Source organism: Schistocerca cancellata, chromosome 3 (assembly GCF_023864275.1).
Source record: "Schistocerca cancellata isolate TAMUIC-IGC-003103 chromosome 3, iqSchCanc2.1, whole genome shotgun sequence".
In the NCBI taxonomy this organism is placed as follows: Eukaryota; Metazoa; Arthropoda; class Insecta; order Orthoptera; family Acrididae; genus Schistocerca; species Schistocerca cancellata.
The window spans coordinates 48,526,731-48,542,892 of NC_064628.1; the positions used below are offsets into that span (position 1 = coordinate 48,526,731).

General features: G+C 42.2%; 1 protein-coding gene across 2 annotated transcripts in view; it reads right to left on the minus strand.

Moving 5' to 3' along the window:
• Window positions 1–16,162, minus strand: part of LOC126176930 (BLOC-1-related complex subunit 5) — a 57,755-nt gene that overhangs the window by 31,988 nt on the left and 9,605 nt on the right. For both annotated transcript variants that reach the window (XM_049924122.1, XM_049924121.1), the window contains exon 2: window positions 1,038–1,247. In XM_049924122.1, coding sequence (XP_049780079.1) covers window positions 1,038–1,242 — 205 coding nt within the window. In that variant the 5' untranslated portion in view covers window positions 1,243–1,247. The remainder of the gene's footprint in view (window positions 1–1,037; window positions 1,248–16,162) is intronic.

Here is a 16,162-nt window from a genome sequence, read left to right on the forward strand (position 1 = left end):
TCCAAGATACTGGACTTATACATTTGTACACTACGCATATTTCTTTGTGTGACTCATAGTTTCATAGGTGTTTTTACACATACATGGAAATGAAATTTTTTTCAATATCACACTACAAACACTATTCACTTTTTGTTTTTAACAGAAAATTGGCAACATGAATACCTGGGCAATGCCGGGGTTGTCAGTGACTATTGTGTAGAAAATGGAAACAGCTACTTGGCAAAACAGCACTGAAAGCACACTATTAATTGTCTAGCAATGATGGAGCTTTATATACATTTCTCATTTGTAAAATTTCAAACTAGCTAGTGGTATAAGGGTATCAAGGCATAGGGCATAAATACAGTAAATGTCTCCTTTGTGCCACTCAATGCTGAATGGTTATAAATTGAATAACACAGCAGATTCCATTTGTGAAAATGGCTACGTTTTGTTAAGAGGAACAACCAGCTGTACACCCAAGAGTCATTTCCAAAAATGCAACTCACAACAACCACTTTGTCATTCAGACCATGAACATTTTGTCTGCAAGTGTGAAGTTCTATTGTTGCACGTGTGTTGACAAAACCCGTTACACACACTCCTAACTGGATTTCTAGCACTAACGCAATGTGCATAATACACTGGTTAAACTGCATTCTATATTGATTCCCTACTGCATGTCCACTGTATCATACCATGCAAATTACCTAAGGTAACATCTTTCTTAAAGAAACATACACCATCTCTTGTCCAGTCCAACAACAGTTTGACCACTTAGTACTTTTTTAATATAAGGAAGACACTTGAAAAAAAATACATTTTATGTAAAGTTGCTATATAACATTAAATCAACTGCAAACTTCAAAGGAAAACTGAGGTCAGAACAAATAATTTCTCTGTTTGGATATAATTTGTATTTAATTTTATGACTAATCATATAGTTCATCTACATTTACTTTTTTGTTATTTGTGTGCACATGTTCACTATACTTCTCAATACACAACAACAGATGTTTATTTTATTTAAGAAAGTAGCAACGATGTTCATTCACCTCCAATAGGTCTGTTGACAGTGTATGAAATATATGGGAGGTCAGAATCTGAGCAAATACTTGGACCAGGGGATATACTTCCAGGTCTGTTAGCATCATCAAAAACTTCTCTCTCAGGAATTGATTTCCCTCTTCGGAGCTGTGCTGCTGATCTTTCTCTGCTTGCTGGCCCCTGTGTTTGGTGTGTGCTCTGTTCTGATCCCATGTTCACTAGAACACAAAAAGGAAACACTAATAAATCACCAAGCTGCTGTTCTCAAAAATTATAAGATATTTAAATAAAAACAACAATTTAAATAAAAAATACTACTACAGTAAAACTCACATGAAAAACTTCTCTGCTTACATTGCCAAGTATGTTGTCATACCAAAAAAGCATCATTGAGCAGCAATTAAGTTATAGGCAATTGACCATAAAAATAACACTTAGATATAGATTCCTCACTCTGTTGGCACATTAACAGTTTCAGTGTGTGAATTCTGTATTCAGTCACTGTGACTGTGAAAGACCATCAATAAGCAACAACTACTTAAAATAAATAAAATAAAAATAATCTGTTATTACAGTATATATGAATTTCTTAGCTTCAATGCATATTATCTCCTTAGTATGCTTAAATCTATTTTTGTGACCTATATCAATCCAGGCAAAAGGGAATACAAATGTCTGCAAAAATGAGAGCGACAGAAAGTGCAAAATGGATAATCAGGAGTGGCTACAGGACAAATGTAAGGATTTAGAAGTATATTTCATTAGAGGAAAAATAGATACTGCCTGCAAGAAAATTAAAGAGACTTCTGGAGAAAAGAGAAGTAGCTGTATGAATATCAAGAGTTCAAGAGCTCAGATGGACAACCAGTAATGAGCAAAAAAGGGAAATAAGCAAAAAAGGGAAAGCTGAAAGGAGTATATAGAGGGTCTATATGAGGGATATGAACTTGAAGGCAATATTATACAAATGGAAGAGGATGTAGATGAAGATGAGATGGGAGATATGATACTGTGAGGAAAATTTGAGAGAACACTGAAAGACCAAAGTCAGAACAAAGCCCCGGGAGTAGACAACGTTCTGTTAGAATTACTTATTTCCTTGGGAGAGGCAGCCATGATATAACTCTTCCGTCTGTTGGGCAAGATGTGTAAGACAGGTGAAATACCCTCAGACTTCAGGAACACCATAATAATTCCAATTCCAAGAAAGCAATTGCTGACAGGTGTGAATAATATCGATCTTTCAACTTGATAAGTCATGGTTGCAAAATACATGAATTCCTTACAGAAGAATGTAAAAGCTGGTAGAAGCTGACCTCGGGGAAGATCAGTTTGGGTTTCGGAGAAATGCAGGAGCACGCAAGGCAATACTGGCCCTATGACTTATCTTAGAAGATTGGTTACGGAAAGGCAAACCTACATTTATAGAATTTGTATACTTAGAGAAAACTTTTGACAATGTTGACTGGAATACTCTGAAATTCTGAAGGTAGCAGGGGCAAAAACAGGGAGCAAAAGGCCATTTACAACTTGTATAGAAACAGATGACAGGTACAAAAGTCAAATGGGAAGCTGCGGTTGAGAAAGGATTGAGACTGGTTTGTACCCTGTCCTCAGTATTATTCAATCTGTACACTGAGGAACCAATAAAGGAAACCAAAGAAAAATCTGGAGTAGGAATTAAAGTTACGGAGGAGAAATAAAAACCTTGTGGTTTGCCAAGGGCATTGTAATTCATTCACAGACAGCAAAAGAATTGGAAGGGCAGTTGAATGGAATGATCGGCATCTTGAAAGCAGGTTGCTACTTGGGCAGCTAAATAATGATGGCTGAAGTAGAGAGAATATCAAATGTCGACTGGTAAAAAAAAAAAAGCATTTCTGAAGAAGAGACACTTGTTAACATCGAATATAGATTTAAGTGTTAGGAAGTCTTTTCTGAAGGTATCTGTCTGGAGTGTAGCCATGTATGGAAGTGAAACATGGACAAGACACAGTTTAGAGAAGAAGAGAAGAGAATACAAGTTTTTGTAATGTGGTGCTACAGAAGAATGCTGAAGATTAGATGGGTAGATCACATAACTAATAAGGAGACACTGAATAGACTTGGGGAGACAAGAACTCTGAGACATCAAGGGATCACCAATTTAGTATTAAGAGGGAAGTGTGGCGGGTAAAAACTGTAGAGGAAGACAAAGAGATGAATACAGTAAGCAGATGCAGAAGGATGTAGGTTGCAGTAGTTATTCAGAGACAAATAGGCTTGCACAGGATAGTGCAGCATGGAGAGTTGCATCAAACTGATCTTTGAACTGAAGACCACAACAACAACAATATGAAAAGGTTAGATTACTACTCACCTCATAGAAGAGGCACTGAGTCACAGTCACAATGATAGGACAGGTTGGTGGAGGACAGAGACTGGCAAAGATTGAGGCCAAGGGGTTACAGGAACGGAGGCTGCATTGAAGATAGGGGCCTCATCTGTCAATTCAGAAAAGATGGTGTCGGTAGGCGCACTCCATATGGAGAAAACTGTGAATAATTCATTTAAGTGAAGCACACCACGGTGGGCAGCATGTTCAGCAACTGTGTGGTGCAGCTGTCTCTTGGCCACAGTTTGGCAGTGGCAATTTACAGGGACAGACAGCTTGTAAGTTGTCATGCTCATGTAGAAAGCAGCACAGTGCTAGCAGCTAAGTTTGTACATCATATGGCTGCTTTCACAGCCTCATGAGACATGAGGCAAGGGGTTGGGAGCAACAGTGGAGTAGGGATGGACAAAGATATTGTGCAGGTTCGATGGGGGATGGAATACCACTGTAGGAGAGTTGGGGGGTAGTGGTGTGATATCCTTAATTTCAGAGCACAACAACATGTAGTTAAAATCCTTGCAGAGAAAATGATTCAGTTTTCCAGTCCTGGACTGTGCTGAATTAGGAGGGTGCAGTTCTCAGTGGTCAGACGGTGGGTGTAAGGAAGGTGGTAGGTTACTGGAGAGACAAGGCATGGAACATTTGTTTCTGAACAAAGTTGAGAGGATACTTTTAATCTGTGAAGGCATCAGTGAGACCTTAGATATATTTTGAGAGGGCTACTGATGTGATGACTTGGGTGGCTAGGCGGTTTTGAAGGGACTTCTTGGTATGGTACTGTATCTGCCTAGTAGTCATTTCCTCCACACACCAGGCACGCCGTGCAGGCAGTTGCCCCACCAGGAGGAAGTGCAAAAACGGCTCTCATCAAAACAGAGAGATTTCCTTGTAATGTATGGGTGGGCTGTTTAGCACAAAGACACACACCACCTCTACAATGTCTGGGGGCACCTACATTGCTGCCAGGCAGCGTCCCTGTCACAGCAGGGCACTATTTTGCAACTCCAGGCCTTATGCCCTTGCAGCACCACATGGGTATCCATCTGCTCCCAAGTATTTAGGTCACCGCCAGATTGTGCAGTCAGTTACGCCCTATGTCTCAAGTCGGCAGTACCAGCAGTTCAGTACCAAAACTACCAGTTGCCAGTCCCAGCCATTCATCTCAGCGCTCCACAGTGTCAGATCTAGCCCAGTTCATCGCGGTCTTTGCCAACAGCATGTCAGCTGTCATTTGCTGACATACTGGCCCAATAATGACCCAGGTTTTCATGTCACTGCCTGCTATTACTCTAGGGTTTGTCATGTAGGCACATCACAGACATCATAGAGGAGCCAATTGCTGTTGTACATAGTTATGTGGATATTCATCCAAGAACATTATAACTTAGTTTTGGTTTTGTTGATAAACAGTTATTCTTTTTAAGTGTGTTTGATTGCTCTTCAATAAGAGGACGCTTCAATGGTGTTGAGTCTGTGGAAGTACATTGTTGTTGAAACTTCCTGGCAGATTAAAACTGTGTGCCAGACCAAGACTCGAACTCGGGACCTTTGCCTTTCGCGGGCAAGTGCTCTACCATCTGAGCTACCCAAAACCAACTCATGCCCCATCCTCACAGCTTTACTGTAGCTGTGAGGACAGGGCGTGAGTTGGTCTTGGGTAGCTCAGATGGTAGAGCACTTGCCCACAAAAGGCAAAGGTCCCAAGTTCGAGTCTCGGTCCGGCACACAGTTTTAATCTGCCCGGAACTTTCATATCAGCACACACTCCATTGCACAGTGAAAATCTCATTCTGAAAACATACCCTAGGCTGTGGCTAAGCCATGTCTCCGCAATATCTTTTCTTTCAGGAGTGCTAGTTCTGCGAGGTTCGCAGGAGAGCTTCTGCAAAGCTTGGAACATAGGAGACAAGGTACTGGAAGAAGTAAAGCTGTGGGGATGAGGCTGAGTCGTGCTTGGGTAGCTCAGATGGTAGAGCACTTGCCCGTGAAAGGCAAAGGTCCCGAGTTCGAGTCTCGGTCTGGCACACAGTTTTAATCTGCCAGGAAGTTTCATATCAGTGCACACTCCGCTGCAGAGTGAAAATCTCATTCTGAATACATTGTTGTTGTCTTCTCTCATCTCGTATGCCATACTTCAATGACAATGAAATAAAAGTGCATTTTGAAATTGTTGTCTCTCACAGGCTTCACATTTCAGTGTTATTTCAGTCTTGCTGTGGAGTCTTTCTGTGTGTTGGTTATTTTGCAGGAACACATTTTGTTTTCATATTGCTCATCAAATGCTAGTTGGATTTGCTGGGGCAGCATTAACCCATTTGTTCTGTTCCTCCAATCAGACGACAATTTTCTTGACATTCATAATTGTTACATCTGGGTATGGTTTTCAGTCTATGCGGCTCCTTTCTTAGTAGTTGTTGTCTTTTCTGCTAAACCACACAGTTCTTTAAAGTGTGTATCACCGTGACTTCTTATTCATGCTGCTGGTCGAAGTCTTTTCAATGTTGCAAGACTCCAGATTCTCATCTGCTGGCAGTGTTTCACACACAGTTTGATTGTTTAAACATGTCCTACCGGCAGTGTTCTCATACACAGTTTACATGTTCAAACATATCCTAAAGTTTGTCTCATCATCAGAACTGCTATTGTCTCAAGTCATTCGCTTACAGAACCAGCAAATTGCAGAAATTGATACAGGGTGTAGCTAACTCACTCAGGATTTGTTCGTTTGCTGGATGGTCAGAAAGAGTGGCATCTGTACCGTCAACAGTTGGAGCTGCACTTACCAGCTTTCGGGATCCTTTGTGAATCTTTGCACAATGCATGGCCCATTGCTTGTCAGTGTGGGTGCAGAAATTTTTCATTTGTGTTATCAGTTTTTCCCTGACTCATGCCTGGAGAACTATGAATGGGTAGTGGAATAATTAAATATGCTTTTTCGTTGTGTCTGGCACCTCCAGCTGAGCAATGTGCATGCCACATCCTTAGTTAATGTCAGACAGCTTATTCCTGAACAGAGTTCGGACAGGGCTTCCAAGTTTTGTGTGTGTGGCACACTGGGTCCTCTTCACTCGAGTTGTTTACAACATCATTGTTGTGCAACTTGGCACTCCACATTTTGTTAGCAGAGTTCTACAGTGACAGTACTGATGCCTTCAACCCACCCTGCCCTATGACGCGATCAGACGCTGCCTCTCTTGTCTCTGGCATCAGCCCTGTCAGCACCAGGCCTCCTCTCGGAGATACTCCTGTCGGTGCTGTCCCTATCGTGGGTAGCCCTAATATCATCACCAAGCCTCTCTGTGACAACGTCAGTCCTGTCAGTCTGGACGTCACTGGCCCTGTCCTGGTTGGCTATCTTTTTATTTATTTATTTATTTATTCATTTATTGTTCCGTAGGACCAAATTAAGGAGAAGTCTCCATGGTCATGAAACGAGTCAATACATGAAATTATAACACGATAGTAGAAACGGATAAAATGAAATACAAGAAACGTATTCAGGCAACAATTCGTAAGTTTAAATAAAGAAAATCAACAATGTAACACTGGAATTTGCTTAATTTTTTCAGCTCTTCCAGGAGCTCCTCAACAGAATAGAAGGAGTGAGCCATGAGGAAACTCTTCAGTTCAGACTTAAAAGCGTTTGGGCTACTGCTAAGATTTTTGAGTTCTTGTGATAGCTTATTGAAAATGGATGCAGCAGAATAGTGCACTCCTTTCTGCACAAGAGTCAAGGAAGTGCATTCCACATGCAGATTTGATTTCTGCCTAGTATTAACTGAGTGAAAGCTGCTAACTCTTGGGAATAAGCTAATATTGCTAACAACAAACGACATTAAAGTAAATATATACTGTGAGGGCAATGTCACAATTCCCAGACTATTGAATAGGGGTCGACAAGAGATTCTCGAACTTACACCACATATAGCTCGAACAGCCCGTTTTTGAGCCAAAAATACCCTTTTTGAATCAGAAGAATTACCCCAAAAAATAATACCATATGACATAAGCGTATGAAAATATGCAAAGTAGACTACTTTTCGTGTTGAACTGTCACTTATTTCGGATACTGTTCTAATGGTAAATAAAGCAGCATTTAGTTTCTGAACAAGATCCTGAACATGGGCTTTCCACAAGAGCTTACAATCTATCCGAACGCCTAGGAACTTGAACTGTTCCGTCTCGCTTATAATACGCCCATTCTGTCTGATCCAAATATCAGTTCTTGTTGAATTGTGAGTTAGAAACTGTAAAAACTGAGTCTTACTGTGATTTAGCATCAAATTATTTTCCACAAGCCATGAACTTATTTCATGAACTACATTATTTGATAATGTTTCAATATTACACACAAGATCCTTCACTAGCAAGCTGGTGTAATCAGCAAACAGAAATATTTTTGAATCACTTATAATACTAGAAGGCATATAAATAAGAAACAGCAGTGGCCCCAGCACCGACCCTTGAGGAACGCCCCACTTAACGGTGCCCCATTGGGACTGAACATCACTACCACTCTCATTATGGGGGAAAAATACCTCCTGCTTTCTGTTCTTAAAGTAAGAGGCAAACCAGTTGTAAGCTACTCCCCTTACTCCATAATGGCCCAACTTCTGCAGTAATATTTTGTGGTCAACACAGTCAAAAGCCTTCATTAAATCAAAGAAAACACCTAGCATTCGCAACCTTTTATTTAATCCGTCCAAAACCTCACAGAGAAAAGAGAATATAGCATTTTCAGCTGTTAAACCATTTCTAAAACCAAATTGTACATTTGACAGCAAATTATGTGAATTTAAATGCTCCAGTAACCTTGTCGTCACCAAGTCTTTCTGCGATGACATCTGTCTTGCTGCCAGTTCATCTATTGCTGACCTGTTTCGACTGGCTCTCGTGCCATCACCAGCAATGTTCCAATCGGCCCTCCAGTCGTTGCCATGTCTGACCGCAATGTCATCCGTCCATTCACTTTTCAGTCTTCTCACCACTGCCCCTGTTCTGGCCACTCCTCCTGACACAGCCATCCCTGTCGACACCAGCCGTCTCATCGGTGTGTTCAATGGCAGCCTTCCCATCGCCACCACCATTGCGACTGGCCCAGTCATCCCCTTAGTATCACTGTGGCTGTTCCTGTTGTTGTTGTTGCCAGCCCAGTCACCAGTTTCACCATACCCCCTGGTGCTGCTAATACCATCATGTGCTCTGCCGGACTTTGAGTTGTGCCTTCTTGGAGTTATCCCACAAGCCCACCCCCAACACCCGGCCCTTCCCCATTACTGCCCACATTCAAGGCCAGTCACTGTCCCTGCACGGACAGACACAGCATACATGTTTCGTTACAATCATTTCTTGTATTAATTAATGGTTCACTTCCATATTTTCATGTGCCCAATGCTGAGTTCTTGCGAAATTTCTGTACTATTTTTATGTATCGAAATTCACAGGTCCTACACCTCATGCTCAGCAGTCTTGTTAGTTCTCTCTTGCATTCTTCTTCAGTGGTTATGTCCTTTCCAATGTCCCCATATAAACGCAGTAATTTGCTCAGCTCAGTGTGCATGGAATGCAGAGTTCTGTTATTGTATTTTTTGGGCAGTTTCCAGGCAAAGGGTTTCCTCTCGTTGACAATACTGTTGATTATTCCAGTTTAATGGCTAGGTTAAAGTTAGATATAGTGGGAATTAGTGAAGTTCAGTGGCAGGAGGAACAAGACTTTTGGTCAGGTGAATACAGAGTTATAAATACAAAATCAAATAGGGGTAATGCAGGAGTAGGTTTAATAATGAATAAAAAAATAGGAGTGCGGGTAAGATACTACAAACAGCATAGGGAACACATTATTGTGGCCAAGATAGACATGAAGCACATGCCTACTACTGTAGTACAAGTTTATATGCCAACTACCTCTGCAGATGATTAAGAAATTGATGAAATGTATAATGAGATAAAAGAAATTATTCAGGTAGTGAAGGGAGGTGAAATTTAATAGTCATGGGTGACTGGAATTCAAGAGTAGGAAAAGGGAGAGAAGGAAATATAGTAGGTGAATATGGATTGAGGGGTAAGAAATGAAAGAGGAAACCGTCTGGTAGAATTCTGCACAAAGCATAACTTAATCATAGCTAACACTTGGTTCAAGAATCATAAAATGTTGTATACATGGAATAATCCTGGAGATACTAGAATGTATCAGATAGATTATATAATGGTAAGACACAGATTTAGGAACCAGGTTTTAAATTCTAAGACATTTCCAGGGGCAGATGTAGACTCTGGCCACAATCTATTGGTTATGAACTGTAGATGAAAACTGAAGAAACTGCAAAAAGGTGGGAATTTAAGGAGATGTGACCTGGATAAACAGACCAAACCAAGGGTTGTACAGAGTTTCAGGAAGAGCATAAGGGAAAAATTGACAGGAATGGGGGAAAGAAATACAGTAGAAGAAGAATGGGTAGCTCTGAGGGATGAAGTAGTTAAGGCAGCAGAGGATCAAGCAGGTAAAAAGACGAGGGCTAGCAGAAATCCTTGGGTAACAGAAGAAATGTTGAATTTAATTGATGAAAGGAGAAAATATAAAAATGCAGTAAATGAAGCAAGCAAAAAGGAATACAAACGTCTCAAAAATGAGATTGACAGGAAGTGCAAAATGGCTAAGCAGGGATGGCTAGAGGAAAAATTTAAGGATGTGGAGGCTTACCTCACTAGGGGTAAGATATATACTGCCTACAGGAAAATTAAAAACACCTTTGGAGAAAAGAGAGCCACTTGTATGAATATCAAGAGCTCAGATGGAAACCCAGTTCTAAGCAAAGAGGGGAAAGCAGAAAGGTGGAAGGAGTATATACAGGGTCTATACAAGGGCAATGTACTTGAGGACAATATTATGGAAATGGAAGAGGATGTAGATGAAGATGAAATGGGAGATATGACACTGAAAGACCTGAGTCAAAACAAGGCCCCGGGAGTAGACAACATTCCATTAGAACTACTGACGGCCTTGGGAGACCCAGTCCTGACAAAACTCTACCATTGGGTGAGCAAGATGTATGAGACAGGCAAAATACCCTCAGACTTCAAGAAGAATATAATAATTCCAATCCCAAAGAAAGCAGGTGTTGACAGATGTGAAAATTACTGAACTATCAGTTTAATAAGTCACAGCTGCAAAATACTAACACGAATTCTTTACAGACGAATGGAAAAACTGGTAGAAGCCGATCTCAGGGAAGATCAGTTTCGATTCCGTAGAAATATTGGAACACGTGAGGCAATTCTGACCTTACAACTTCTTTTAGAATAAAGATTAAGGAAAGGACAACTTACGTTTCTAGCATTTGTAGACTTAGAGAAAGCTTTTGACAATGTTGACTGGAATACTCTCTTTCAAATCCTAAAGGTGGCAGGGGTAAAATACAGGGAGCAAAAGGCTATTTACAATTTGTACAGAAACCAGATGGCAGTTATAAGAGTCAAGGGGCATGAAAGGGAAGCAGTGGTTGGGTAGGGAGTGAGACAGGGTTGTAGCCTCTCCCCGATGTTATTCAATCTGTATATTGAGCAAGCAGTAAAGGAAACAAAAGAAAAATTCGGAGTAGGTACTAAAATCCATGGAGAAGAAATAAAAACTTTGAGGTTTGCTGATGACATTGTAATTCTGTCAGAGACAGCAAAAGACTTAGAAGAGCAGTTTAACGGAATGGACAGTGTCTTGAAAGGGGGATATAAGATGAACATCAACAAAAGCAAAATGTGGATAATGGAATGTAGTCGAATTAAGTCGGGTGATGCGCCATAGGGTGGTGGGGTTTCGGGTTCCGCTGGATAGGTCAGGAGTCCACTACACGCAACAAGCGGCTACACGGGTAGCAGGGGTTGTGTGGCGTGGGCTGGGCGGTTTTTTAGGTTAGATGGCCTCGGGCAAGTACAGAAAGGGCAACAGCCTCAACGGGTGCGGGGCAAAGTCAGGACATGCGGGGACCAAGCAGCAATCGGTATTGTAATTGTAAACTGTCGAAGCTGCGTTGGTAAAGTACCGGAACTTCAAGCGCTGACAGAAAGCACCGAAGCTGAAATCGTTATAGGTACAGAAAGCTGGCTGAAGCCAGAGATAAATTCTGCCGAAATTTTTACAAACGTACAGACGGTGTTTAGAAAGGATAGATTGCATGCAACCGGTGGTGGAGTGTTCGTTGCTGTTAGTAGTAGTTTATCCTGTAGTGAAGTAGAAGTGGATAGTTCCTGTGAATTATTATGGGTGGAGGCTACACTCAACAACCGAGCTAGGTTAATAATTGGCTCCTTTTACCGACCCCCCGACTCAGCAGCATTAGTGGCAGAACAGCTGAGAGAAAATTTGGAATACATTTCACATAAATTTTCTCAGCATGTTATAGTCTTAGGTGGAGATTTCAATTTACCAGATATAGACTGGGACACTCAGATGTTTAGGATGGGTGGTAGGGACAGAGCATCGAGTGACATTATACTGAGTGCACTATCCAAAAATTACCTCGAGCAATTAAACAGAGAACCGACTCGTGGAGATAATATCTTGGACCTACTGATAACAAACAGACCCGAACTTTTCGACTCTGTAAGCGCAGAACAGGGAATCAGTGATCATAAGGCCGTTGCAGCATCCCTGAATATGGAAGTTAATAGGAATATAAAAAAATGGAGGAAGGTTTATCTGTTTAGCAAGAGTAATAGAAGGCAGATTTCAGGCTACCTAACAGATCAAAACGAAAATTTCTGTTCCGACCCTGACAATGTTGAGTGTTTATGGAAAAAGTTCAAGGCAATCGTAAAATGCGTTTTAGACAGGTACGTGCCAAGTAAAACTGTGAGGGACGGGAAAAACCCACCGTGGTACAACAACAAAGTTAGGAAATTACTGCGAAAGCAAAGAGAGCTTCACTCCAAATTTAAACGCAGCCAAAACCTCTCAGACAAACAGAAGCTAAACGATGTCAAAGTTAGCGTAAGGAGGGCTATGCGTGAAGCGTTTAGTGAATTCGAAAGTAAAATACTAGGTACCGACTTGACAGAAAATCCTAGGAAGTTCTGGTCTTACGTTAAATCAGTAAGTGGCTCGAAACAGCATGTCCAGACACTCCGGGATGATGATGGCATTGAAACAGAGGATGACAAGCGTAAAGCTGAAATACTAAACACCTTTTACCAAAGCTGTTTCACAGAGGAAGACCGCACTGCAGTTCCTTCTCTAAATCCTCGCACAAACGAAAAAATGGCTGACATCGAAATAAGTGTCCAAGGAATAGAAAAGCAACTGGAATCACTCAACAGAGGAAAGTCCACTGGACCTGACGGGATACCAATTCGATTCTACACAGAGTACGCGAAAGAACTTGCCCCCCTTCTAACAGCCGTGTACCGCAAGTCTCTAGAGGAACGGAAGGTTCCAAATGATTGGAAAAGAGCACAGGTAGTCCCAGTCTTCAAGAAGGGTCGTCGAGCAGATGCGCAAAACTATAGACCTATATCTCTGACGTCGATCTGTTGTAGAATTTTAGAACATGTTTTTTGCTCGAGTATCATATCGTTTTTGGAAACTCAGAATCTACTATGTAGGAATCAACATGGATTCCGGAAACAGCGATCGTGTGAGACCCAACTCGCTCTATTTGTTCATGAGACCCAGAAAATATTAGATACAGGCTCCCAGGTAGATGCTATTTTTCTTGACTTCCGGAAGGCGTTCGATACAGTTCCGCACTGTCACCTGATAAACAAAGTAAGAGCCTACGGAATATCAGACCAGCTGTGTGGCTGGATTGAAGAGTTTTTAGCAAACAGAACACAGCATGTTGTTCTCAATGGAGAGACGTCTACAGACGTTAAAGTAACCTCTGGCGTGCCACAGGGGAGTGTTACGGGACCATTGCTTTTCACAATATATATAAATGACCTAGTAGATAGTGTCGGAAGTTCCACGCGGCTTTTCGCGGATGATGCTGTAGTATACAGAGAAGTTGCAGCATTATAAAATTGTAGCGAAATGCAGGAAGATCTGCAGCAGATAGGCACTTGGTGCATGGAGTGGCAACTGACCCTTAACATAGACAAATGTAATGTATTGAGAATACATAGAAAGAAGGATCCTTTATTGTATGATTATATGATAGCGGAACAAACACTGGTAGCAGTTACTTCTGTAAAATATCTGGGAGTATGTGTGCGGAACGATTTGAAGTGGAATGATCATATAAAATTAATTGTTGGTAAGGCGGGTACCAGGTTGAGATTCATTGGGAGAGTCCTTAGAAAATGTAGTCCATCAACAAAGGAGGTGGCTTACAAAACACTCGTTCGACCTATACTTGAGTATTGCTCATCAGTGTGGGATCCGTACCAGATCGGGTTGACGGAGGAGATAGATAAGATCCAAAGAAGAGCGGCGCGTTTCGTCGCAGGGTTATTTGGTAAGCGTGATAGCGTTACGGAGATGTTTAACAAACTCAAGTGGCAGACTCTGCAAGAGAGGCGCTCTGCATCGCGGTGTAGCTTGCTTGCCAGGTTTCGAGAGGGTGCGTTTCTGGATGAGGTATCGAATATATTGCTTCGCCCTACTTATACCTCCCGAGGAGATCACGAATGTAAAATTAGAGAGATTAGAGCACGCACAGAGGCTTTCAGACAGTCGTTCTTCCCGCGAACCATACGCGACTGGAACAGGAAAGGGAGGTAATGACAGTGGCACGTAAAGTGCCCTCCGCCACACACCCTTGGGTGGCTTGCGGAGTATAAATGTAGATGTAGATGTAGATGCTGACGGAATTAGATTAGGAAATGAGACACTTAAAGTAGTAAAGGAGTTTTGCTATTTGGGGAGCAAAATAACTGATGATGGTCGAAGTAGAGAGGATATAAAATGTAGACTGGCAATGGCAAGAAAGCGTTTCTGAAGAAGAGAAATTTGTTAACATCAAGTATAGATTTAAGTGTCTGGAAGTCGTTTCTGAAAGTATTTGTATGGTGTGTAGCCACGTATGGAAGTGAAAAATGGACAATAACTAGTTTGGACAAGAAGAGAATAGAAGCTTTTGAAATGTGGTGCTACAGAAGAATGCTGGGTAGATCACATAACTATGAGGAGGTATTGAATAGAATTGGGGAGGAGTTTGTGGCACAATTTGACAAGAAGAAGGGACTGGTTGGTAGGACATGTTCTGAGGCATCAAGGGATCACAAATTTAGCATTGGAGGGCAGCGTGGAAGGTAAAAATCGCAGAGGGAGACCAAGAGATGAATACACTAAGCAGATTCAGAAAGATGTAGACCAGCAGTAAGTACTGGGAGATGAAGAAGCTTACACAGGATAGAGTAGCATGGAGAGCTGCATCAAACCAGTCTCAGGACTGAACACCACAACAACAACAACAACAACAACAACGGACAATCAGCACTGGTGATTGGCGGTTTCCCCCGTGAGTGCAGCACGTCTTTGAGATGGCAATACCATCTTTTCTTAAGGGGAGGTACACTGTAGTAGCCTGTTAGTCATGTCCTCCGCACACGAGGCAAGCTGTTCATTCAGGCAGTCACCCCTCAAAAGAACTTATATAAATGGCTCTCATGAAAATAGACATGTTTCCTTGTATGGCCAGGCCATTTACCATGGAGTTACATATTGCCCCCACAGTGTCCAGGAAGAGTACCTCGCCCACATGCAGTGTACCTTTTGTAGGAGTGCTGTTGGTGGGCACTGTTTTGCTATACCAGGTCATGCGACCTCATAGCACCACACAGATATTCATCCACTGTCAACTTTTTAGGTTACCCGCGGACTGAGCAAAGTCAGTAACACCTTATGCCTCAGTTCAATTCCAGCACCACACTTTGGCAGTACCAGCAGTTTCACCTCATAGCTCCACACTGGCAGACCCAGCCCAGTTCATTGTGGCCTTCACCAGTAGCAAGTCAGTTACAGCCAGCAGCAGTGGCCCGGCAACGTCCCACGTCTTCATGCCATGCCTATGCAGCTTAGTTTGTAGATCGTGTGGCTGCTTTCAATTTTCCAGTCCTGGGTTGTGCCGAGTTATGAGAGGTGTGCTTGTTTGTAGCCATATGGTGGGTGTATGGGAGGTGGTAGCTGACTGGAGAGAAAAGACACAGAACATCTGTTTCTGTAAAGTTGAGAGGATACTTTCAATCTGTGAAGGCCTCAGTGAGACCTTTGGTATATTTCAAGAGGGCTGCTCGTCACTAAAGATGCAATGACTCAGGTGGCTAGGCCTTATGGAAGGGATTTCTCGGTAAGGTATTGTATATGCCTAGTAGTCGTTTCCTCCACTCACCAGGCAGCCCGTGCGGGCAGTCATCCCGTCAGGATGATGTGCATAAGTGGCTCTCATCAAAACAGAGATACTTCCTTGTAATATATGGTTGGGCTGTTTACCTCGGAGATACATCTTGCCTCTACAACATCTGGGCGCACCTACCTAGCCAACAGGCAGCATACCTGTCACAGCAGAGTGTGCTGTTAACGGGGCACTATTTTGCTAGGCCAAGTCACACGCCCTCACAGCACCACATTGATGACCCTCTGCTCCCAACTATTTACATCACCACTGGTCTGTGCCCTATGCTTCAAATTGGCAGTACCAGTAGTTCCGTCTGGCTACATCAGCAGTTCAATCCAGCACTACTAGTTGGCAGTACCAGCCGTTTCTCTCAGCACTCCACAGTGTCAGACCCGGCACAGTTTGTCACAGTCTTCGCCAACAGCACGTCAGC